Source organism: Camelus ferus, chromosome 3 (genome assembly GCF_009834535.1).
Source record: "Camelus ferus isolate YT-003-E chromosome 3, BCGSAC_Cfer_1.0, whole genome shotgun sequence".
Classification (NCBI taxonomy): domain Eukaryota; kingdom Metazoa; phylum Chordata; class Mammalia; order Artiodactyla; family Camelidae; genus Camelus; species Camelus ferus.
This window is the reverse complement of record NC_045698.1, coordinates 106,338,177-106,363,035: the sequence shown is the minus strand read 5'-3', so window position 1 is coordinate 106,363,035 and position 24,859 is coordinate 106,338,177. Positions and strand designations below refer to the sequence as shown.

The 24,859-nt window shown below is 44.5% G+C and overlaps 1 protein-coding gene across 5 annotated transcripts; it reads right to left on the bottom strand.

The window, feature by feature from the left end:
• Positions 1 to 333: 333 nt before the first annotated feature.
• Positions 334 to 23,662, bottom strand: SMIM3 (small integral membrane protein 3). Of its 5 annotated transcripts, XM_032477128.1 has the most exons (5): positions 23,371 to 23,661; positions 22,827 to 22,952; positions 8,747 to 8,847; positions 7,647 to 7,812; positions 334 to 5,992 (listed from the first exon to the last, which is right to left on the bottom strand). In XM_032477128.1, exon 5 carries the CDS (start codon positions 5,979 to 5,981, stop codon positions 5,799 to 5,801), a length of 183 nt encoding a protein of 60 aa, XP_032333019.1. In that variant the 5' UTR covers positions 5,982 to 5,992; positions 7,647 to 7,812; positions 8,747 to 8,847; positions 22,827 to 22,952; positions 23,371 to 23,661; the 3' UTR covers positions 334 to 5,798. The 5 variants fall into 5 exon arrangements, with proteins under 5 accessions (XP_032333019.1, XP_032333021.1, XP_032333020.1 ...); XM_032477130.1 differs by lacking the exon at positions 7,647 to 7,812 and having other exon boundaries at positions 23,371 to 23,662; XM_032477129.1 differs by lacking the exon at positions 8,747 to 8,847.
• Between the last annotated feature and the right edge of the window lie 1,197 nt (positions 23,663 to 24,859).

Sequence of the window (24,859 nt, the reverse complement as noted above, 5' to 3'; positions counted from 1 at the left end):
TCCTTAATGACATTAAAAACACCTTTTCCCCAAGTAAGTTCACATTCATAGGTTCAGAGAATTAGGAAGTGGATACATCTTTGAGGGGCCACCATTCAACCCGTTACATGGAGAAAGAGTATTAGTCCCTTTTTAAATTGTCAGGCTTCTTGCAACAAGATGAAAAGTTGTGGTTTATTTAGCTTAACTTTCTATAAATTCAAAATAATTTAGTACTAAATATGGGAAAAGAAAAAGTACTTCAGAATTATCTACTGCCCTGATGTTCAGAGATTCCATAAATCATTCTTTGTCCAATTGCTGTTCAATTCATAGAACACAAAATACCTTCACTTCAGAGTAGATATCTATTCTTTATTATACATGACCCGAAAAATTGCTGTATATGATGAGACAGCAGCATTTATATGGGAATTTTTCTAACAACAACAACAACAACAACAACAAAATTTTAAATATGTTTTCTGAGGTGCAAATCTTGTTTAAAAGTAATCAGAAGTATAAAAACTTCAGTGGTGGAAACTCTAAAGCCACTAATAACAATTTAAAATTTTGATACAACATATTCTCTACACTGTCGTGCTAAAGTTAATTCATATAGTGGGACCCACAAAATGGAGGCTGACCCCGTGGCCCAGCCCACATCACAAATCAAAACCTCAGTAAGGAATCCTAACACACACCAATCACAGTCCTCCAACTTGGCTTTAGCCAGCTCGACTTACCCTAATATCTCCTCAGACTGTTTAGCTGTTGTGATATTGTGGTTTGTAAGAAATATATATATTTGGTCATTCAGTTGACCAAAATATATTTCTCATGTGTATTTGGCCTTCATCCACAGTTCTGGCTCACAGCTCCCCAGACCCTTGGAATTCCCTAAGCAATGAGAGAAATGCTCTTTTGTTACAATTTTTGGTCTCTTGTTCTCAGCTCCTGAAAACTTTTCAAAGTCATAAAGGTGAAACATGTGTCTTGTTATTCATAACAAATCCCTTTCACCACAACTGGGTTATGTTCATGAGGTGACTTTTGGAAAGCGCTTAAGGATGAGGGCTGGTTGCCAGGGGAACCAACGCCAGGGGTGGGACTTTCAGTCCCACCAATCACCAGTGGTCTGTGAGTTAATCAATCCCGTCTATGTAATGAAGCCTCCACAAAAACCCAAAAGGAGGGGGTTTGGAAAGCTTCTGGGCTAGAGAACCATAATGTTTTCACTTCCCACAGCACCCAGCCCCAAACTCCATGAGGACAGAAGCCCCTTTGTTCAGGACCTCACCCTGTGTGTCTCCTCATCTGGCTGGTGATTCTTATCCTTTAATATCCTTTGTAAGAAATGGGCAATGTAGGGAGTAAATGTGTTTCCTGAGGTCTGTGAGCTGTTCTAGCCAATTAATTGAACCCAAGGAGGAGGTTGTGGAAAACTCTTGATTTATAACCAATCGGTTAGCAACTGGCATTTGAAATAGAGTGTGGTCTCATGGGGCTGAGCCCTTTACCTGCAGAATTTGATGCTAGTCCCAGGTAGATAGTGTCAGAACTGAGTTGCATTCTTAGACACTTGCTCATGTCTGAGAGTTGCTTGTTGGTGCAGGGAAGCCTGCACACACACACACATTGGAACTGAGTCCAGGAACACAGAAGAGCTGTCTCTTACCCACTCCCACCCCAGTCTGCTCCCCCTTTCCATTCTCCTGCTGGTGCCCTGGGAATGTTTCCTGAGGTGTTCGGGTGAAACCAACCTAGCGTGACCAATCCAGAGATCTGCCCTGCTCGTGTCTACATTCTCTAAGACAGAGCTGATGACCCGCCTGTGTTTTTAGGTAACATAAGCATGACGTATACTCACCACAGGCTGGGCTCTCTAAATATTTTAGGTACAGAGCCTCCCTTAATCCATCCAGTGTCCCTGCAGAGATAAACACGATGTTCCCTTTTACAAATGAGGGCAGTGAGGCTCCGAGACAGCTACTTTCAAAAGAACACGCTGGTGGAGCCAGATGGGAATTCGGTCTGCTTAACTCGAAAGTTTGTGCATGTCAACAATTCACTGTGTAATGGAAGCTGCCCAAATGTAAATATGTGCAATGACTTTTATGATTTTGATAAATAGAGTTAGAGATCGACTAACACAGAAGCTTTTTTTCTAGCGTGTAAATCTTTATGGGAACTGAAAAGCCTTCCATACCCCTCAGTTAAATTATTTGTCTGATTTGGGCGATTTAAAAGTTGCTTCTTCAACTGTTGGGATTAAGGGTTCACAGGGAAATTTATTATTATCATTACGTCTTCCCACAACCCCATTTCCATTCTCGCTCTTTAGCAAGAATTATGTAAAGACCTGATTCAAGTTTTGTCTTACTGAAGGATTTTAAATGGGTTTTTGCACTCTTCAAAGTTTCGAAGGCAATTTCCGTGAAGAAGTAAAACTTAAAACTGAAAACTTTGTGTTTTATTAAATAATTATGACTCAGTTAGGAAATAATTACTGAAAGGAGAAGAGGTACAACTTTTAAGCTAGTTCTAAGGCCCTTTGTGAATTTAGTGCCGATCCCAGAGGGTGCCAGGAGGGAAGTTTTGTGCTAATCTCACTGCTCTAACTAGTCATTTTTTAAAATCGCACCCCATTAGGATCATAGCCCTGCGCTGTTTTTACATTATTGAGAAACTCCTGAGTCAGACACGGGCCAAATCCTTTACTTATATTACCTCATTTAATTCTCCCCACACTCAGAAGTAGCTGTCACAACCATCTGACAGGTGGAGAAACAGACTCATTAATACAGATAACATTTATTGAGCATTTGCTGTATTCTACCTTTTCACCTTGCATTTGTGACCCCATTTAGTACTCATAACAATTCTGTGTGCTAAGTTTAATTTTATATCTGTCTTACATGTGAGGAAACTGAGGCTCAAAGAGTTGATGTTACTTCCCCACAATCACAAAGCTAATAAAGATTCTTCAGGCCCCTGCTCTTAGTCTCTCGCTATACTGTCTCCCAGAAAGGGAGGGAGGGAGGGTGACAGCATAATGCAAAGTGTGAATTTCCACTTGGAGAAGATGATGGGATGAGGTCGGTTATGACAGCTGTCTTCAAAATGTCCAGACGCTGTCACAAGGAAAAAGGAGCTGATCTCTTCAGTGTGGCCCCAAGAGGGCTGAGCTGGCGTGGGTCTCAACTTCTCTTGCTGAAGGGAGAATTCTAACAGAACAGCTATCAAGGGGGGGTTTCAGCAAGATGGGGCTCCTTTTCATCGGCACATGGCTCTCCGGATTTTCACCTGCTCACTGCGGTAATTGTGAAGCAAGTGCTCCTGGGCGAATCTGACACAGGCGGCCTAGGGCCACACAGGGAAATGCCAAGGAGGCACCAAGTGGAAACCCCACCATTAAAGAGGGGAGTCCTTCATTACAGGGGAGGCTGGACTGGACAGTCCCTGTGTTACCTCCAGAGTGTCTGAAGCTCGAGCTGCTAGGAATGTGGTGATAGGATTGATTCTGGAAACTTCTATGAGCTAATTGTTCCATCTGAAGACAGAGTTGTTTCGCCATCTGGTGGACTGCCTGAAAGTCTTTATGCTCACCCACCTTAAAACCATGGAAGGATTTTTCTCATTTAATTCTGATACCCTCCACTCTACAGACCGGGAATCAGACTCAGAAAGGCTGGGCAGCACACGCAGCCTCGACCCACCTCCAGCGGTTCCCAGCCTGCTGCTGCTGCTTGGATTCACAGCAGCATCATGAACGCCTCACACCTTGCGGTCTCTCTCCCACCTCAGTTAGGCTCCAGGCTCAGCCTCTAATGCATGCATCTGATTAGCATAACCTAAATCACATATGACTCTCTGGCTAAAGTTTAGTTAAGCAAATGGGAGTGTTTCATGTTCAGTATAGTTTTCCACTTTCCAGCCTCTGCCCCCTGGGAAGGCATATTAGGGGGGGAAAAAAGTTGGAATAGATGCTGAGAAACCAATCAGAATCTCATCACATATCTCTGTCCCACCAGTTTTCCTGAAACCCTCCTCGCTTACCTCTGTACTACAGTTCTATTTCTGGAAATTGTTGTCTGTTCCCACTGTCTCCACTTCCTAACTTCCCATCCTTCCTTCGCTCACAAAGTACGACTGCGTCCCTCTCATGATCAGTTCGTATCACATGACCTTTTCAGTCTCCTTGCTTTGGCTTTTCCCCTCTCTTCCCCTTCCACTCCTCTTTAGCACTTTCCAAGTTCTGCATCAGCCCCTCACTCCTCCCAGTCTGCACACTCTGCCAGGGTGTTCCTGTCCCCGTGGGTGGCATATCTACTGTATGCAGATAATCCCCCAAAACGTAACTCCAGCCATAAAATCTTTCCCAAGGAACAGACCAGGTTTCCAATTGCATCCTTAAAGTGTCTACGTGAATATCACAAGCACCTCAAACTCAACATACTAAACCCGATACTAAATTCATCATCTTACTTCCAAAATCTGTTCTTCCCCCTGCATTCTAGGTCTGTGTAAACTGCACAGCTATCCACCACCTCACTGAACCCTGGAAGTCGATTTGATTGCCCTCTTTCCCTTTCTGTTCCTATATTCAATCGACCCCTATGGTCATAAACTTAGTGAAATCCTCTTGCTGAGTTTAATAGGTACTCTTTACAAAGAAAGACTTCAGACGTGCTCATTCTAGCACTTTACTGGAAATTAGTTGTGTACATCAATGAAATCAGATCAAAGTAAAGCTTTGTTTTCACACAATAGCATCCTGGTATCTGTGCTGTCTTCTTACATAACTTAATAAATCCCCCCCATGCTCCTGATTTTAGTCAAAGAGCTTGAGTGGTCCAGAAATCTCTCTATACATATAAATATAAATTTTAGCGTTTAAAATAAACATTGTTGTTTGAGTTAGTTCCAAAAGTGCTGGGAACATCTCTTAAAATATAAGTCTGTATCTTGGAATGGTTGCAGTGCTGGTGGGAGGGAGTGAAGGGAGGACACACCATGCGGCGGAGCTAATTATAGCAGGAGCTGGGGGAGAGGGGGACACAGGGGATGGGGCTGGAGGGCCTGAAAGCTGGCCAGGGATCTCAGCCACCCTGCATCTGCCAACACCCACTGAGTGTCAAAGCCATGGGACTCCAGTGGAGAAAGAAGCCATCGGCCCAGCTCCCTTGGCATTGCCAAGAAATGGCAGGGCCCCCTCCAGACTGCACAGGGGCAGAGATTCTGGCATCCTGGGAAGATCCACCCATCTCCCTCCTCCTGCTATGCTCAGTTCCCTCCCAAATTAGAAAACTCGAGGGGGTGGCACCTCAAAGACAGTAACTTTGAGCCACATGCTGTTGGTCCCTTGGAACGAGGACAGGGTGCCTTTGCTTGGTTGCACCTGAGGGGCACTGGCAAAGGCTGCTCTGCCCATGTCTCCCTTGAAGGCCCTCATCAGCAATTAGGGTCTTTGGTTCTTCAAAGCTTCTCAGCATTCAGTGATAACACCTGCGTATCTGCTCACCAACAGCTTTAACCTCCGCTAGGTCATTGGTTCTCACCACCCCATGAGGTAGGACGGGCAGGGATCACGCTCCCCATTTGGAAGATAAGGAACCTGGAACTCAGAGAATTAGGTCCCTTCACCGAACTCACGCAGCTGGCCAGTGGCAGGATCAAAACCAAGACTCAGGTCTCCTCACAGATCAGACTCCAAAGTCTACGCTCCGAAGTCCTTCCTGCTGCTTTTCTGAGGAAGGGAAAGAAGCTGGGGGAGGGGACGCTGTCCTCATCCTTCACCTGCCCCTCTTGGGAGGTTCTCAGACAGCGCCACTGAGGACGGGATGAGTCCGCATGCGATAGATGATGACCGCAGTGGCCGGGCACAGCAACAAGGACGTCATGATGACAATGGTGGCCAGGATGATGAGGACAATGACCCAGATGTCCAGGATGTGCTTGGGGAGCACGGCTTCCATGGGGGCCTGGCTGACGGCGTCCATGCTGCTTCACTCTGCAACAGACAGGAGAAGAGGACATCAGCGTGTGCTACCCTCCCCCTGCCTCCCTCGTTGGATGGAAGCCTGCCCCAGGAGTCAGAAGGTAGGTCACTTATCAGCTCCGTACGTGTTAAGGTGGCTTAGTCAGTAATGATAATGGCCTCCTTTACTGCAGGCTTGCTGCGGGCCAGGCCCCGTGCTAAGCGTTTCATGTGTTTTACCTCACCCAGTGCTCACTTCAACCACCAGGACTTTGAGGAGGGGAGTATTATTGCCATGCTTTTTCATTTCTTGGCCTTTATCTTCAGTTATTCCCATTGTGGAGGTAAGGACTCTAAAGCCTTAAAAGATGTAAGATGTAGTTAATTTAACCAAAGAAGTGAAACCAGATGGGAGGGCCTCCAGGTTCTCCACGTGTGACTATTAAACTGTCACACCACTGCTCTCTTCCCTCATCTGTCAAATGGGAAATTCATTGTTCTTGGTTCTGCATCCCTTCTCCCACCTTCCTGGGAACAGAACCTACCTTTTCTGTGTGCTTAAGTTAGGGACTTGCACAGGGATGGACATGTGACCGAGGCTTGGCCCTTACCAGTTCAGGGATAGGCACGTGGCCAGGCAAGGTCAACCAAAGTCCTTCCAGGGCTTTTAAGCACCTACTATTAGGAACGATGATTCTTTCTGCTGAGTTTGTTAAACTGTAAAGATGTGAGTCTGGAGAGGCTGGGTGTGGGACTCTTGCCCACGTGTGGAGAGCCCGTTCTAGAGATGGAAAGAGAAGTGGAGCCCTGATGACCTCATTTAAGCACCTGAACCCAGCCAGTCTGACACCATCTGCAATGCGGGGCATCCCAGGTATACAGGTGAATAATCCTCTAGCTTTGCTGAAGCCAGTGTCAGTTTGGTTTCTCTCACTTGCAGCTCAAAGAGTTCTGATGGATAAAGATGTAAATCAGTTGTTCCCAAACTTTTAAAATTCACAGCACCCTTAGTGTCTCAGTCACTTTTTCACAGCCCTCCAGGCCAAAAGAAATACCTAGCAGTCCCATTTATTACGTAGTTAGCTTCAGTTTAATAAGCATTCATGTTCTAAGAAATTAGTAACTGTTTGAAGGAATAATACGTACAAATTGAAAGAAAAAAATGTGTATTTCATTCTTAGCCAGAAACTTACTAATGGCATGTGTACAACTGTGAGGCATTGCACAACTTTTCAAACTTTGGAGTCAGATCAGATGATGCCCTGCTCGCTTCCTATTCCCCGTTCATTTGTGTGTGGTGCTTGTTGTATCATAGCAACCGCCAAAAACTCAGCTTCACAAAATACAGCATTGCCAAAGGGAATTTAGTATGATTAATGTTAAACCATAAACTATCTTGAGCTAGTAGTTTGCACAGTGTCTGAGAGATGTCAAATATTAATATTCCTGTCAAAGATTTTAAAGACCCCGCAGCTCCCAGACACACACTTTTCCAGGCAAGTTCAGTGCGGCTCCCCAGGGCTCAGTGCGCAACCTGGGAACCACAGGTGTAACCCATTCCCTGCCCAGAAGTCACAAGGCTGGAACAAACAATCTCTTCTGGTTCCTTCTAGATCCAAGATCTATAAATCTATGATTCTAGGTCCCAGGCAAAATTCCCAGTTCCAGTCCCATTTCCTGCTTTTACCTAAATTAGTAACTTTTCCTTTTTAATGCATTGGCTCTGTGTCCACTGTGACTGCATTAAGTGCCTGATCGCCATGCCCAAGGTACAGTCTCCAAGACATACATACAACGAGGTTTGTTTCTGCACTGTTTGCTATAGCAACCAACACAACAGACGTATCCACAAACTGTAAAATAAAGCAGAGTATACTCATATAATGGAATACCGTGCACCAATTTTCACTCATTTATTTAACAAATACATAGGGCTTGCTACATACCAAGCATTGTTCCAAGTGTGTTACAAATATTAACGTACTTAACAGTTATTAAAAAGAATGATGATCTGTGGTGAGCTCCCAAATGGTTTAAGTGGAAAAAGTAAAGTGCAGCATAATGTGTATAGGATGATTCCCTGGTTCAGATTTGGTAGAATTAAGTAGTTAGGGAAGGGTATATAACTGTGAAATCATTTATGAGCAGAATCTGAAGAGTGTTAATAGTGATTACCTTTGGGAGCTGGACTAGGAGTGGGAGAAGTTTTTGCTTTTCACCCTTCACTTTCTTATACTGTTTGAGTTTTCTACACATGAGCATGTCTTGCTTTTAATTTTTTTTAAGTCAACTGGTTGAGGGAAAAATGGACTTTTTAGTTTTGGGTTTTTCTTTATAGTTCTCTATATTAAAAAAAAAAAAAAGACTACATACATACATGTATGTAGCCAAATAAAATTAAAGTATGAGGTTAGATCTTTTAAGGGTGAGACTAGATCAGTGGTCACCAAATGCTGTACACTGTGCTAAGTGAGAACCATCTTAGGACAGTTTAAGAAACACTGATTCTGGGGCCCATTACAGACTTAGTGAATTAGACTCAGGAGAGGAGAGGAAGGGGCCTTTCCTCCCCCCTCGCCCCCATTTTCCAGGTGATTTGAACACGCAGCCAGGTTCAGGAACCCCTGGACTCAACTCTAAGGCCTCTATGACTCTTCTTAGCACTATGATTCAGGAATGGACTCCCCTGTGCTCTGTAGTCAGTCTGGTCAGATCTGGGCAAGTTCCAGGATGGAGGAGAAGCCCCTGGCAAGGCTCCCAAGGCCACAGGATCAGGCAGGGGCCTACCTCAGAGGAAGAGGCGCACGCTGGCCCTCCCTCAGCCTCGGAAACGTGCTGACTTGCTCCAAGGTCTAAGGCACGGCGTCGTGAGTCACAGGAGACACACACTGTTAAAGAGGGGCGGGGGCGGGAGAAGTCATTCTCTGCGGTCTCCTGATTACATCAATAGCTAGCCTGTCTTGGGCCAAAGGAACCCCGCAAAAGCCCTTTCTGGTAAGCTCATTAACATCAAACAGAGTTTGTGACTGCAACTGCCAGGAATACAGAATCTCCCTGGCTGATTTTCATTAGGAAAACCTGTCATTTACGGGCACTCAGGCTTCAAGGCTCACTCATAACCAAGAATCATGCAACACTGAAGCAGAGGTCGTCCCCCACCTTCAAGTCCACCCCCTTCCAGAATAATCATTCAAAGACATGAATCTGATCTGGTCACTGGCCCTAAAACAAAACAGAACAGGCAGATGAATCAATGAAACTTTGTCGGTAACCTGTATTCTAGCCTGTACCACTATGACTCGTTTACACCTGAAACTGTTTAAAACCCCAACCACAAAAACAGAGAAATCAGAGCTACTCAGAAATGCTGGGGAGGGGCCGACGAGCGGGGTTTGGGGTCCTACCCAGTCAGCAGGGCTGAGTAAATATCCTTAGAGACCCTCAACACTAGAGATTAGGGCGCCCACCCACTTCACATACACAATTCAAACTAAAAGCAATACAAAACCATAACATCAAAATGTTGATGTTATGATGAAGTTAAATCATTTTTTTTTTTCTAACCGAAAACATCTGAAACAGAACTTCTCCCAGTTAGTCTTCTGGTGTCCCTGCTTAGCGCGGCCTGCTCACTTGGTAAAGCACAGCTGTTCGGCCACTCCTTGACCCCCTGGGCTCCTCAAAGCACAGTCTGAAAACCACAAGCTGTGATATTCTCCAAGGGCCCTTCTGGGGCTACTGTTCCAGGGCTCTAAGGCTGGCCGTACACGTGGCCAGGCGTCAGAGGGCACCGGGAGCACCATCTCCCTGTGCCAGCCCTCTCAGTCCTCCAGCGTGCTCTCCGATGGGCTGTTCCCTCCCATGAACAGAGGTTCCAGTCACTCCCCTCTCACCTCACTGTGAAAGAAAAATTTTGTCCCCCAAATAAGAACTACACAAACCAGATGTTCAGCACCGTTAATGGCCTGCTGGAAAATTTTGCTTGAGAAGAAGCAGGACTCGAAGCTGCTGCTTGCTGACTTCTGTTTGACCTCTGTCTGGCACCTGGGTGACTGGCTCCCTTTGAGTGCATAAAACTTTCTTGGTCCATCTAATTAGTAACTATAGATCAATCAGCATATTGTTTGCTTTGTAGATATATTACTTGTGATTTCTGATTAATGCGTCATGTCACAATATGGCCCAAGCCATTCATGTCACAAATTTAAGCTTATCACTGACAAAAATGTTTTTATGACCATAGAGGCTAAAAGAGCAGTCAGGCCTAAATTCTTATTATTTTAAACTGGAACTTTATCTGCTATTTACCTCGTTAATGAATAATAAACTAACACATGTTCAATAGAAGTTTGTCTAAGAAACTACATTACCACCACCACAGCTGCCGAGCAAAGCAGCCACTGGCATCTTCAGCCACTGACACCACCCAGGCCCTGCGTGACTGCCCTGTGAACTGGAGACATCATGGCTCCACTTTGGACCATGAGGTTAAGCAATTTAGACTGTTCAGTGGAAAAGTTAAGAATCCCCAAGTGACTATTTTGTATCCATTAACAAGGCTAAGTGCAAGGGTAGAAAATTATTCCTCCAGAGGGGGAAAACATTGTACCTTCTTCAAAGGTGGAAATTCATTCCATCAAGTAGTCTATTTGGTCCAAACTAGGAAAGAAAGTGGAGGTGCTTTACTGCTTCCTTCAGAAACATCAAGTTTTACTTCCAGAACCATTTTTCTTAAGCAACTGAAAGTCCTTTTACAAATAATAATAGTAATAATAAGTTCCAGTCAATTCCATCATATTGCAAATTTTCTAGTGCCAACAAAAATACATATAAATTTCATAAAGTAAAATTTCCTACAAATCAGGAGTTTTAGACTAACTAAATTCAAAGTGACTAATCTGTGCTATCCATCTCTGTTTCAAATATGAGCTCCCCCTCCCTCACAAGCACTGTCACCGCCCTGACAGAGCAATATTGTTTCTGGTGAGTGCTGTCAGGACAAGTAAATCTGTCTAGGACGTTCATTCATTCACTCACTCCTTCATTCATTCATTTGGTAAGTTCTCGCTATGTCCAAGATACTCTCTTGGGAATTACTGTTATTTACTCGGAAGACATAAATCTTTTACTTCCAAGAAGCACAGAGGAGTTAAGTCCCCCTCCCCTCACTTCCTCCAACACAGAATCACATAAGCCAGCATTTGTTTAACAAATACCAAGTGCTAAGGACTGTACTGGGCTTTGTCCCATACATTAACTTATTTAATGTATTCCTGTGCAGGATATATTATCTTACAGATGTGGAAACTAAAACTGAGAGAGGTTTACCAGCTAGCGATCATAAAGCTAGTAAATGGGATTCAAACTCAGGTCTCCTGACCCTGAATTACAGCTACCTCCAAAGCACCCGCACAGACCAAGGAGTATGAGCGGGGAGTAAGCCAGCTCCAGAGCTCTCTTCTAAGTTCAGGTCAGACTCTCACTGTTTTTGGCCAAAGACCATTCTAGATTTAGAGAATGAGGAGAAGATACAACAGACAATCTTAAAATGTGTGTGGAACCACAGAAGAGCCCAAATTACAAAGCAATCTTGAGAAAGAACAAAGCTGGAAGCACCAAGCTCCCTCATTTCAAACTATATTACAAAGCCACAATTATCACAAAAGCATGGTATTGACATGAAAACAACCACACAGATCACTGGAAATAAGCCCACACATATATAGCCAATTAATTTACTACAATGGAGGTAAGAATATACAATGGGGAAAGGACCAGCTCTTTAATAAGTGGAGTTGAGAAAACTAGGCAGTCACGTGCAAAAGAATGAACTTAGACTACTGTCATAAACCGTGCATAAAAATGAACTCAGAATGGATCAAAGACCTGAAACCATAAAACTCCTAGAAGAAAACATAGACAGTAAACTTCTTGACCTTGATCTTGGCAAGGAGTTCTTGGATCTGACTCCAGAGGCAAGGGCAACAGAAGCAAAAATAAACAAATGGGACTACATTAAACTAAAAAGCTTCTGCACAGTGAAGAAAACTATCAAAATAAAAGGCAACCTACTGAATAGGAGAAGATATTTGCAAATCATATGTCCAATAAGGGGTTAATATTCAAACTATATAAAGAACAAAAAATATCAATCTGGTTAAAAAATGGGCAGAGGATCTGAATAGACACTTCTCCAAAGAAGACCTACAGATGGCCAACAGACACATGAAAAGATGCTCAGCATCACTCATCATCAGGGAAATGCAAGTCAAAACCACAACGAGACATCACCTCACACGTGTTAGAATGGCTATTATCAAAAAGACAAGAAATAAGTGTTGGGGAGGATGTGGAGGAAAGGGAACTCTTGTACACTGTTGGTGGGAGTGTAAATTGGTGCAACCACTATGGAAAATAGTATGGAGGGTCCTCAGAAAATTAAAAACAGAAGTACCATATGATCCAGCAATTCCACTTCTGGGTATTTATCCAAAGAAAACAAAAACACTACTTTGAAAAGATATATGCAGCCCTATGTTCATTGCAGTATTATTTTTAATAGCCAAGATAAGGAAACAACCCAAGGATTAATGGATAAAGACGATGAGGTGTATATATACAATGGAATACTACTTACCCATAAAAAGAATGAAATCCTGGCATGGGTGACAAGAGGGATGGACCTTGAGGATATTATGCTAAGTGAAATAAGCCAGACAGAGAAAGACAAATACTATATGATTTCACTTATATGTGAAATATAAAAAACAAAACAAATGAACAACAAAATTAAACTAAACCAAACCAACAGATACCGAGAACAGACTGATGGTTGCCAGAGGGGAGGGGGGTCAGGGAGTGGACAAAATGGGTGAAGGGGGTCAAGATGTGCAAACTTCCTGTTACAAAATAAGTAAGTTGTGGGGATACAATGTACAGTATGGTGACAATAGTCAAGAATATTGTATTGCATAGTTGAAAGGTGCTAAGGGAGTAAATCATAAAAATTCTCATCACAAGAAAAAATAATTTTGTAACTTTGTGCGGTGACAAATGGTAACTAGACGTACTGATCATTTTGCAGCATATACAAATATTGAATCATTATGTTGTATACCTGAAATTAATATCATGTTATATGCCAATTACACCTCAGTAAAAAGAGAGAGATGCAATCTACTAAGATCAGGACTTTCACTTCTGGTAATAGCAAACTAGATAATTTTGATCAATCTTCTTATTGAGGACAACTAGAAAAAATTAGACCAAAATTAAAAATCTGTTCAAAGGCACTAAGAAGTAACAAAATAATGTAGAATTATCAGGTTAAGATCTGGGAGAATACAGAAATCCAGGGAGGTGAGACGGCACTGAAGCAGCATTTCCCTTAGTGGAGGATGGAGACTTAGCAGTGTTCCCGACAGACTCAGGATTATAAGACTACCAAGACCGAGAAGGTAAAACCCCTGCGTTTTGAGTCTGGGCTCCAAAGGGCACTCTTGGTTCAAGAGTGAACTAGAGCTGTACCAGTCCCAGAGACTGCAGCCCAGCTTTGAATCATCACAGTCCCTGAGACTGAATTAAGTTGTTCCAAACCTCCAGGCGCCTGGCAGAAGCACACTTACATCCTCTCTAGAGGAGATAACATCATAATTCAGACTGTTATTCAAATTTCAAAGTTTTAATTCACATGTAATGTCCGATCATAACCAAAGATAAGCAATAGTGAATAAAAGGCAAAATGACAAGAATGGAAGCTTCAGAAACAATAGACAATAGTAAAAGATTTAAAAGGAGTTGTCAGACAGACATGCACTTTGAGTAACCTTGATTATTATGTTCGAGAAGAAAAAGAAACCCAAGACTGGGAATTTTGACAGAGAACTGGAAACTGTAAGAATACAACAGATTTTTTTAAAAAGAACTAAATAGAAATTCTAGAACTGAAGAATATAATAACTGAAATTAAAAATTCAATGAATGTGATTAACAGTAGATGAAACATACCTGAAAAAAGAATTACTGAACTGGAGGATAGATCATAGAGAAAAAAAAAAAAAGCAGAATAAAGCAGAGAGAAGTAAAAGGTTGGAAAATACAGAAAAGTAAATACGGGGCATAGAGGAAACAGTGACATGACAAAATATACCTGTAATTGGAGTCCTAGAAAGAGAGCAGAGAGAAAGGGTCAGAAACAACATTAGAATAAGAAATAGCTGAGAATTTTCCAAAGCTGATGAAAAGATATCAGTTCACAAACTAAAGAAGCCCTAGGAAATCCTAGTGAGATAAATAAAATGAAATCCGTAGTTAGGTGCATTATACTAAATCTGCTGAAAACCAAAGATATAGAGGAAAAAAAAAAGATTATCTTCAAATGAAACCCAATTAGACTGGACAGCTAATTTCTCAACAGGAACAGTGGACTCTAGAAAGCAGAAGAATACCTATAAAGTGAACAAAAATAACTGATGAATTAAGATAAAATAAATTTTCAGATGAAAATACAGAACTAAATATTCAATAACAATAAATAAACAGCAGAAGAAACAGAATTAAAGTGTTCTCATTTTCTGGCATTGTCTTGGAAAGGGTAAAAGAACCAAATAACATTGGACTTTGTTACATCAAGGATGTATATTGTCATCTCTAGCCATTTAAAAGTAGTAAAAGTGTATATAACTTCCAGAGAAAAAAAGAAAGGGGAGAAAAATAGAATAAGTGGGTCAAATTGAAAGCACATAAAGAGACAGCAGATTTAAACCCAAACTAACAAAAACTGTCAGAGTATAGATAAAAATGAAAACAAAATATAAATATATATTTTTTTCAAGAGACACATGGGGATTCAAAAATGTTGAAAGTAAAAGGAAACCAAAGAAATACCATTTACTATGAACTTTGTAAGCTAAGAGAGCTGATCTTACTCTCAGATAAAGTAGACTTCTAGGCAAAAATATAACTAGAGATACCAAAAGATAAAATGATTTTTAACTTTTATCTATCTAATCTCAGGATGATAAGAAGAAACAGACAAATCTATAATTACGGTGGGAGAGTTCAACACATCTCTCTCAAATACTGATGAAACAAAAAGATTTTTAGAAATCAGCTAAGGACATAGATTTCTTAAACTAATACTTTTCTACAGTATATGATTTCAAATAGAAAAGTACCAAAACTAGTGAAAAATAAAAAGTTAACATTTAAATGATTTCCTCTCTGAATAACTACATGTTCATTTAATGGTATGAGAGGAAAATAACTTTGATGATAATTACACGAGAATAAAGGGAAACACAGCAGACTGCATTTAAAAAGCAAGTGCAAAGCAGAATAGTTTTAGGGTAGGAACAGGTAAGTTTCAGAACTGAATTCATGTATTAAGTCATTTTACGTAACTCAGAAAATAGAGAGCTGGCTCTAGTGTGCTCCATTGACAACTGTAAATAGGCCATTCCTGTAAAGCAATGGCAGCAAGCAGAATTCTAAGGTGGCTCCCATAATCTCTGTTCCCTGGTATTACCCTGTGATTAGATTAGGTCACGTAACAAGGGTGAAGGGATTCTGCAGATGTAATTAAGGTCCCAGAATTGCTGATTTTAAAGTAATCAAAAAAGATTACCCTGGGTGGGTCTGACTTAATCAGGTGAAAGTCCTTTAAAAGAGGGCTAAAACTTTCCCCAAGGTCAAAGATCCTCTTCTGCTGGCCTTGAGTTGCAAGAAACAAATCTGCCAACAGCCTGAAAGAGCTTGCAGGCAGATTCTTCCCTAATGGATGCCCTAGATGACAGCGCAGCCTGGCTGACACCTTGATTATGGCTCCTGTAAGGACCCAGCTAAACTGTGCTTGGACTCCTGACCCAAGGAAACTGTGAGATCATGAATGTATGTTTTAAGACACTAAGTTGTAGTAATCTGTTATGATTGCAATTGAAAACTAATACAGCAATACTATATCCTCCTGGGTTTGTTCTGTGGAGATGAAACTTCTAGAAATGAACGGCATTCTAGAAATCTACACAGAATTTAGACACTAACTAGACACATAACCTACCTTCCATTTTACAGATGAGGGACATGACTTGCCCAAGGTCACGTAGCAAGGTAATGGCAGGGTCCAGGCGAGAACCCAGGCCTCCTGATATTCAGTGCTCTTTTCAATTCCATCACTATCCTGTTTCAAATGAGAGCTGGGAATAGAAGGTAGGCAGTCGAGTTGGAGTTGGAGAAAGCAGTGGTACAGAATGAACTGATATAAAGAATGAGAGCCAACCAGGATTCTTCTTTTTTTTTTTTTTTTTTACCTTATTAAGGTACAGTCAGTTACAATATGTCAATTTCTGCTATACAGTACGATGTACCAGCCATCCAGCCAGGATTCTTGATTGTACCTTTTTACCATGTAAAAGCCTAAGGGGGACCCTGATGCTCAGAGCCCTAAGCAACTTCACCAAAAGTGAGGCAGTGAGACGGTTTTCCAGGACCAAACACACACACACACACACCCAAAAACAAAGCAAAGCAGCCTGTCAGAGTCACGCATGGCTACCTAATACCACCCTTTGTGTTTCATCCCTTTGATTTAAATACAGATGCAAATCAATCTAGTGAAGAAGGTAATAGCTAAGCCACGCAACTTGTTTATTCCTCACCGTGGGTAAGAACATCAGAGACGAGAGGGAGAGAGATTGGAATCCTACTTAGAGTGGGAGAGTCCACCAAATTGGGAAAAGACCTGCGTGCAAAGAGGATGAAAGACTGGGAGAGGAGTGGACTTTGCCTGGGTTCCTGCTCTGCCCCAGCGCTGATTTTAAGCAGCACAGCTTACTTCTCCCCACAGGGTGCCTTCCCTCTCTACTCGGGAGCTGTAGATACTGAATAAACATTTCTGAAATCAACAAATCCCCAAGCTCCTGTATTCGGGTAAGGTGATGGAAGCTCTTCTGAGTGGAGAGAATACTTGGAAACAGCAGGGAATTACTTCCTAAACAGTCAGACTGCAGAGCAGTGTTAAAAGCCCAGCCTTAGAGGCCAGTTGCCTTAGGTGTAAATATGGCTCCTCTTTCTAGCTGAGCTACCTCGAATGAGTTACTTAAACTTCCTAATGCTTCCAATTAGTTAGTTGAAAACCAAAACAAAAATGGGAAAATAATAGTATCTGCCTTGTAGGGTTAGGAGAATTCCAGGAGATAATCACATACAGTACTTAGCAGTGTTCTGACAAACAGTAAGCCGTCTAGAAACGTTCGTTCTATGATTAATCATTCCTGGCCAGAGGGACTCACTGGCCTAAGCAAATACCACCCGCTTGAGCTAGTTCGTTAGCATCCCTGACTTCAACTGTGTCTTTACTTTGTCAACAAAGACGACAGATGCTTAATCCATATTAATGATTTTTAAAATCAGTCAGCAGGATTGATTAACCTGACCTATTCCTCCAGTCCGAGTATGAAACTGGTAGCGTAGCAATTCATCTAATTCAATAAACATTTATGGCACTGTGATTAACAGTGGGGATTGAGGAGGGGGTGTGGAGATAGAGATAAATAAATTCAGTGTTTGCTCTTAAGAAGCTCACCCTATTTTGGAGGAAACCACAGCGATAGTTTCTTAAACAAACAGCCTTTGATAGTCTATCCCAGCTTTGACCCTCCACCGGAAACGCGCACTCTCCACATCTGAACTGCAGCTAACAGTTAACTTTTGAGAGACTGCCAATGGTTATCCAACCGGTCTCACCACCAAGGAGTTCTCAGAGGAGGAAGGCAATAAAAGAAATGACTTCCTGCTGGCCGGCCAGCTTAATTACACCCAAGTGGAGGAAAAGGCAGATAGGCAGGTGGCTTCCTGCAGGTGTGGCTTTAGTCCAGCACTGCCACAGCTCTGAGCAGATAGTCTGCTAGTGTTTCCTTTCCACTAGACTCGGCAGCCAGAGGAGGCAGCTAGGACCAGCTCTGAGCCACTGATGCTGGAGGTGTCTCTTGAAGCATCTTGCAGAATGTGAACAATGAGGTAATGGTTCACAGGGCAGTAGACTAGAGGGTTTACCAGCATCGCACCTCTTCCTAAGGCTCTACCCTCAGGAAGAGCCGGTGAGATTGTCAGGAAACATGGAGAATGGAGGCCAGAGAGGGCAACTCAAGTACCAAGAAGGGGCCCACTGGCCACCTAGGAGCCTGGGGTCTCTGATGACCTGTGTCCCAAGGGCTGCTCCCACTTCGAGACATTTGTGCTTGCTGCTCCCTCTTTTTAGAATGCTCTTCCCCTCAGATCTTCCCTTCAATGTTCAATGTCTCAATGGCCATGATCTCAACTTAAATGTTACTTCTTTGGAAAAGCCTTTCCAGACCACTCCATTAAATTACCACCCTCATCCACCAGCCATTCTGTCTCTTACTTTGTTTCATTTTCTTCATACACTTTTCACAGTCTAAAAATAGACTGTTTGCCTGTTTTTACTGGCCATCTTTGCCCACTCAAATGCAAGCACAAGGAGAGCAGAAGCATTGTCTCTTGTCCTCTGCTGTGCCCTCGAACCCATCACAGGCCCCCGCACACAGTCACAGGGCCCAGTGAATGTAGGACCAACAAAGAAATGAACAGGGACAGACCAGAGAACTTTAGATTTGAGCTTGACTCCTGGAACTCAGTTGGTGGGGGAGGTCCAGAAAGGATCCCCACCCCTGCAAGAAGTTCAATGACCGAAAAGTCAGAACGTTATCTCTAGATTAAAATGGCATCCTCTGATGTGGTCTCTGTACATTCGGGAGGGATCAGGGGCCCTCTTTCTTTCCCCACCCACTCTGTCAATACCAGGCAGAGGAGCACTGGCCTTTCAGAATTACATCCTCTAGGCTTCCCACCTGCTGACTTGCTTGGGCTGGTGAGTCAAATTCAAGTTTTGATTCCCTGGGCTCAGGGGCTGGGCATTGAGGGGTGTTTGGATGGGGGAGTTGCTGCCCAGAGTGTGGACCTTTCTCCCTCTGTTCTCAGAAGAAGACAGAGAGGCTGATGAAAGAGGAGGAGGGGTCCCTCATATCAAGTTCAGTATGAGAAGGCCATCCCAGCCTCACATTTACTCTTGGAAACAGTATTATGTATTAGCTAGCCTCAAGCATTTATCACCTCAGCAAGGAGTCCATTTCACTGGGGACCTTTGTTCCAAATTGAGGGGCCAGAGGAAGGAATGCTCAGGGCACTGAACTATCAAAAATGTGAAATAAATCAAGCCAGAGGAGTTTTTCCAGTGACTGGAGGTCCCTGAGGAGCACTCTGTTCTCATTTTATCCCAATTGGCTTCTATCTCCTCCAAAATTCTTAACAGTGCAAAGACTTGGTCCCTGCATGAGTTTCTATCTGCTCGTCTGTGGCTGGAAAAATGGAAAAACACCAGGATATCTCAAAGAGATCAGAAAGCAGCCAGAGCTGTTCAAGACTGCACGTACCATCTGACCCAGCCAATCACAGAGTCTTAGAAACCAATAGGGAGCCGGCAGAGAAACCCGGGCCAAATTCACAGCATCCTGTTTAAGCCTCTACCATCCATCATTGTTATTTGCCAGTGACTAAGTGCCTGCTGCGTGCTGGACTGACAAAGGAGACTCTCCATGAGGTGGGCTGTTGGGGGACGGTGGTGGAGGAGGAGGGGTACCACAGTGGTGCCGATCACCCGCCAGGCTGTGTGATCCAGAGCCAGTCACCCTCCTAAAGTGGGCCTCACTGTGGATGGCTCGTCGAATGATGACCCCTCAAAGACGTCCATATTCCAGTCCTCAGAATCTTGAATCTGAAAAAGGAAGCATGACTCCGAGGCGGAGCCAAGAGAACAGAAGCAAAGGGACTTTGCAGATGTGATTGAAGTTCAGAGCTTTGAGATGGGGAGGTTATCCTGGACTATCCAGGTGAGCCCAGTCTAATCACATGAACCCTTAAAAGTGAAAAGGAAGGCAGAAGAGTCAGAGAAACAGAAGAAGGACTTGACTCACTGTTGCTTACTTTGAAGATGGAGGAAGGGGGCAGTGAGCCAAGAAATGAAGCAGCCTGAGAAGCAGGGATTGGGCCTCAGCTTGCAGCCAGCAAGAAAGCAGTGGCCTTGGTCCTACAACCACAGGAGCTGAATTCTGCCAACAATTCTGCAGAGAACCAATTCTCCCCTAAACACTCCAAAAAGGAACGCAGACTGACAATGCCTTGATTTTATTCTAGGGGGATCCATACTAGCTTTTTGATCACTAGAGCTCTTTAAAAGCCATTAATTTGTGCTAATTTGTTACAGCATTAGAAAACGAAAGCACGGTGTGATCCTGAGTAAGTCCCTCTTTCAAACTGGGCTTCAGTTTCCAGTCACCTGGGGAGGATGGACAAAGTGATCTCTGAGGGGCCAGCCAGCTCTCAAAGACTGACTCTGCTGTCTTGACATCCTACCCCACCTAGAGCCCTGCCCCAGGTCAGGTGGGGTTGGGTTGAAAACAGTCAAAGAAAGCACAGAAAAAGAATGAGAGAAAGAGGATTAATCTTTAAAAAGCCTCAAGCTGTCTCCTAAGATGCCACCGAAGGTACTCAAGAAGAAGGATCTCCTGTTTTTAACTCCTCACGTCCTAGACCATACCCCAGAGGAACAAATCCGGAATTCTGGGAGGACTAGACACATGCTTCACAATCCTCAGCAGAGGCTGTCCAGGACAGAGTTAAGAAGGAATCCCTTGCCTTGTGGAGGTGTCTTGAAAGTCCTGATTATCCGTGTCTGCCTGAGGCAGGGAATTAGAAGTAGTGACGTGTGTGCCAGCTATGTGTCATCATTAATTGAAACTGATTTGGGGAACCCAGTTTAGTTTTCTGTTTCCTTCTCCCTCCTCCATTTCTTTCTGCCTGGTGTAGTAGGTCACCAGCAATTCACATGCCCAATCAGTCACCCAGAGTCCAAACCAACAAAATAAGGACACTGTATCCATACACCACTAAGCAGTTTAAAGTACACGATTTAGTCACTGAATCTCTTTGGCTGCTGTTTATATGCCACACAAATACAATTCTGACCTGTTCCCCTTCCCGGCTACCTAACTCTTAGCCTTTCTCTTGGATGTACACCATTCTCACTTGAGGTTCACTGTCTGTTTCCTTAGTGAGCTGGAAGGGTGTTAGGGTCCCTAGTGATTCACTAGTCCAGTGGCTGCCAAATGTGCACTTAACTCCTCCAGGTCACCCTGTAAGTGAATGACAGGGGCAAGACCTGAACCCAGAGCCCCACAATTCCAGTGAGGTTCACAGGCCCTGGAGCCAAACTGCCTGGGGTCAAACTACAACCCTGCCACTTACTTCCTGGGTGATCCGGGTGAGTTACTATTTGTGCACCTCAGTTTCCTCATCTGTAAAATGGATGCAATGATGGTCTCTACCTCATAGGACTGTGGTCAAGACTAAATGGGTTAATACATGTAAAATGCTTAGAACAATGCCTGACTCATAGTCAGCACTCAATAAATGTCAAGTATAAGAATTATTACATTATTCAGCTTACCTGGCCAATCAGGGCAGCGGTCAGCAGGGTGTGGCAATACCAACATTTACTCTTACAAACTGTGAGGGTGAGTACACGTGTCCATCTTTGATACCACTGCCAACTGTGGCAGTGTAAGACCAACCAAGATAAAGATCCTCTTTCCTGGGAAATATCTCCTATGTTTGTCTGTTTTAACCCATGGAAAAGAAACAGAAGCACTTTTTTTTTTTTTTTTTTTAAAGAAGGCTCAGAATATGGCTTGGAAAGCATCTGAGGCTATGACTACCTTTTTGCCCCCTTGGTCTGGCGCTCTTGGGCCCAGTATGTGACCCAACCACACTCGGCCCCTACAACCTCTGATTTGTTTTCTGTCTCAAACACCTCATCACAGCTCAGTGATTCTCAAGCAGAGCCAGAGAAGGGGAATCCCCAGGTCTTTTATGCAGTGGAGCCCACCGTGTTGACGCTCTGAGGGGTCAGTGTTGGGAAGTTCTGATGCGGCATGACTTATAACCTCCATGGCATGATTCATAACCCCAAGACAGCTCAAAACAGGAGGTCTCAGCTGGAGCAGAGAAGCGCGTCTCTTTGGCCTTTTTTTTTTTTTTTTCTGGTTGTAACTACAGAAGTCCGTGACGTCCTAAGGCTCAGCTGGCTGTCTCATACGTGCTCAGAGGATTGCTGAGTGGCCTGAGTAACCCAAAGAGCATATAGTCAACCGCAGATACCCATCTGTTCCACCTCCACTTCCTCATTTTACAGATGGGAAAGGCGAGGTCCAGATAGGGAAATCCCTCAAGGTAACTCAGAGTGTCTCCTGACTCCCAGGGAACTGCTCCCACCCCAACCCCTCACCGCCAACCCCATTCAAGTGTTCACAGTCCTTCTGAACTATTTACCCACTGCAGTGAGACCACACATCATAGCAAATGTTCAGGGAATCTTCACTACTTGAATGACTGAGCAGCAATCACCACTACAGCCTAGGGCTCTGAGGAATCTCTAGACAAATGGGACTCAAGAACCCTCAGGGGCCAACGACTAGAACTATCAGGAAGATACAGGTGGGGCGGCATGAGTAAGAAGAGCCCAGCCTGGCCACTCAGTCCAGGTAACAACCTTGACAGTTGTACAGGTTGTTACGGTTTACATCTCTCACTCTTTGGCTCAGTAAGCAGTATTGGGCGCCTGTTGACCAGGCCCTGGCCAAGCGCTGAGGATGGGAAACAGCCTGTGCCCTTAAGGAATTGGTGAAGAGGGGTCAGGGGTGCAAGGGAACTGGCAATTGAAACAACCGAGTCCTCAATAAAGAAGCAGGAGGGAGCTTGGAAGGAGGGCTTCTCTCCAAGATACGATGCACATTACCTTTCTCATTTGATCTGTGTGCAAAGAATATTTTCTCCGTTTCACAGATGGATAAACTGCTAGAGGCAGACCAGGGCTGGAATCCACCACTCCTGAATCCAAATTCCTGGTGCCTTCCACGCGGGGCTTTGAGAAAAGTAGGACAAATAACTGGCCTCTCTGAGCAGTGCAGAGACCCAAACTGCCAGCGCAGCGCCCACGGCGGGTGCTCACGCCGGGGAACTGAGCCCTGACGCCGCGTCCGGAGAGCAAAGCGGCAGCAGAACCTGCCCGAGGAGGGGGCGCGCTTCCCGAGACGGCGGGAGCAGGGAGAGGGGAGAGCAGCCCGCCTCCCGTGGGGCTGGAGCCCACCCATCCAAGCCCCGGCCTCCCGGAGCACCGGACTTAGGGGCGGACAGCAGGAGAAAAGAGAAATGCAAAACTGATGAAGAGAGAGAAATGAGGAAGAAGCGGAGATAAAGAGCGAGCAGTTGGGAGGACACTGGGGGAGAGGCAGCACCAGAGCAGCCGGAATCCCACGCACGACACCAGATAACCCACTCACCCCGAATCCACACAGCAGCTTTGAAAACCCAGGGCCCCCACCGCAGCTGGATCTCGCCGGGTCTAAGAAAAGTTCCTTGGGCAGAGGCGGCTGGAGCGCTTCCCCGGAGATCCGGCAGCGGGGTGCCCCCTCCAGCCCTGGGATCTCGGCCGCGAACGTGCCGTGGCTCCTTGGAGCCGGGCAGGCGGGAGCGCGCAGGAGCCGGGCTCGGGTGGCTCAGGAATGCGCGGCCGCCAGGGACCGCCCCCGGAGCGCGGGGCCCCGGCCGCGGCGGCCCCGCTCGGCTCCGCCCCCTGCCTCCCCCGCGGGCTGCGGGAAGGAGACAGCCTGCCCAGGAAAGAAGAAACTGAGTCTCGGGTTTCCCGAGAGTGCAGCTTGTCACGCTCTCCCCGAGTAACCCTAGCAATCACTTCTGTCGAGGGGCTCCACTCTTTTGTATTGTAAACTGAGAGAGTTGACGTAAAATGTGGCCTCCATGAGCCTTTCCAGCTGTGGTCCCACACATGGGAGAGTCTAGCCCTTTAGCTTGGATGGAGTTTGGTTTGGAAGGAGGTCTGAATAGAGGAGCAGGACTCAAAGCTCCTGTCTGCAATGTACTGAGAGTAGGATCCTTGTCAAGAGGCTTGCCTCACTGACCGTTGCATCCTCTGTAAAGCAAGGATAGTAACACCTGTTTCCCAGTCCTGTTGTGAGGATTGAGTTGGAGGGCCAGGTCGAAGTTGGTTGGTTGTCAGCTGTAGCATGGCTCTGAGCCTCCTGTTTCTTGTGTGTGATGACAGTGAAATGGCCTAAGGTCCATTAGAGCTCAGCGTCTGAGAGGCCGCCAGGCCCTACTAACTCCCGGCCCAGCTCACACAGGACAGTGCCAACCAACTCTGCAGTCTCCTGCCCAGCGAGGGAGACTCGCGGTCCCATCTGCGCACTTACAGTATCTAATTCAGGCGTCCAGCGTTCTTCCTTCTTGCTGTTCTAAAGAACAGGAGCTCAGGCCTTGAGCATCAGTGTGAACATGCCGAGTCTTGGAGCCCAGCTGAGTTTCAGTTTCTTCCTTTGCCCAGTAAGAACCATACTTGCCTTACTCAGGCCTCAATTTCATATGGTGAAGGCCCTGAACTTAACCCTTCCTGTTTTCTCTGAATCAGGGTGAGCTCAGCAGAAATGACTTCTACATCATCACTACCAGATGCCAGCTTTAAAGAGAGAAAACATGGGGATGAAGGGGATTGACATGAGAAGTGATTTGACAAGAGAGTTCTAGGAATCCTCACCCAATAACATGTTTGTTTGTTTTTAACTTTTTTTTTTTTTTTCATTTTTAAATTTTTTTAATGGAGGTACTGGGGACTGAACCCAGGACCTCTGGCATGCAAGCGCATGCACCACCACTGAGCTATTACCCTTCCCCCAAACAACATGTTTTAATGAAAAAAGAAGTGTGGGATTCTAAAAACAAGTACCACATAATTCTGAATAGTTTCATACAAAACTC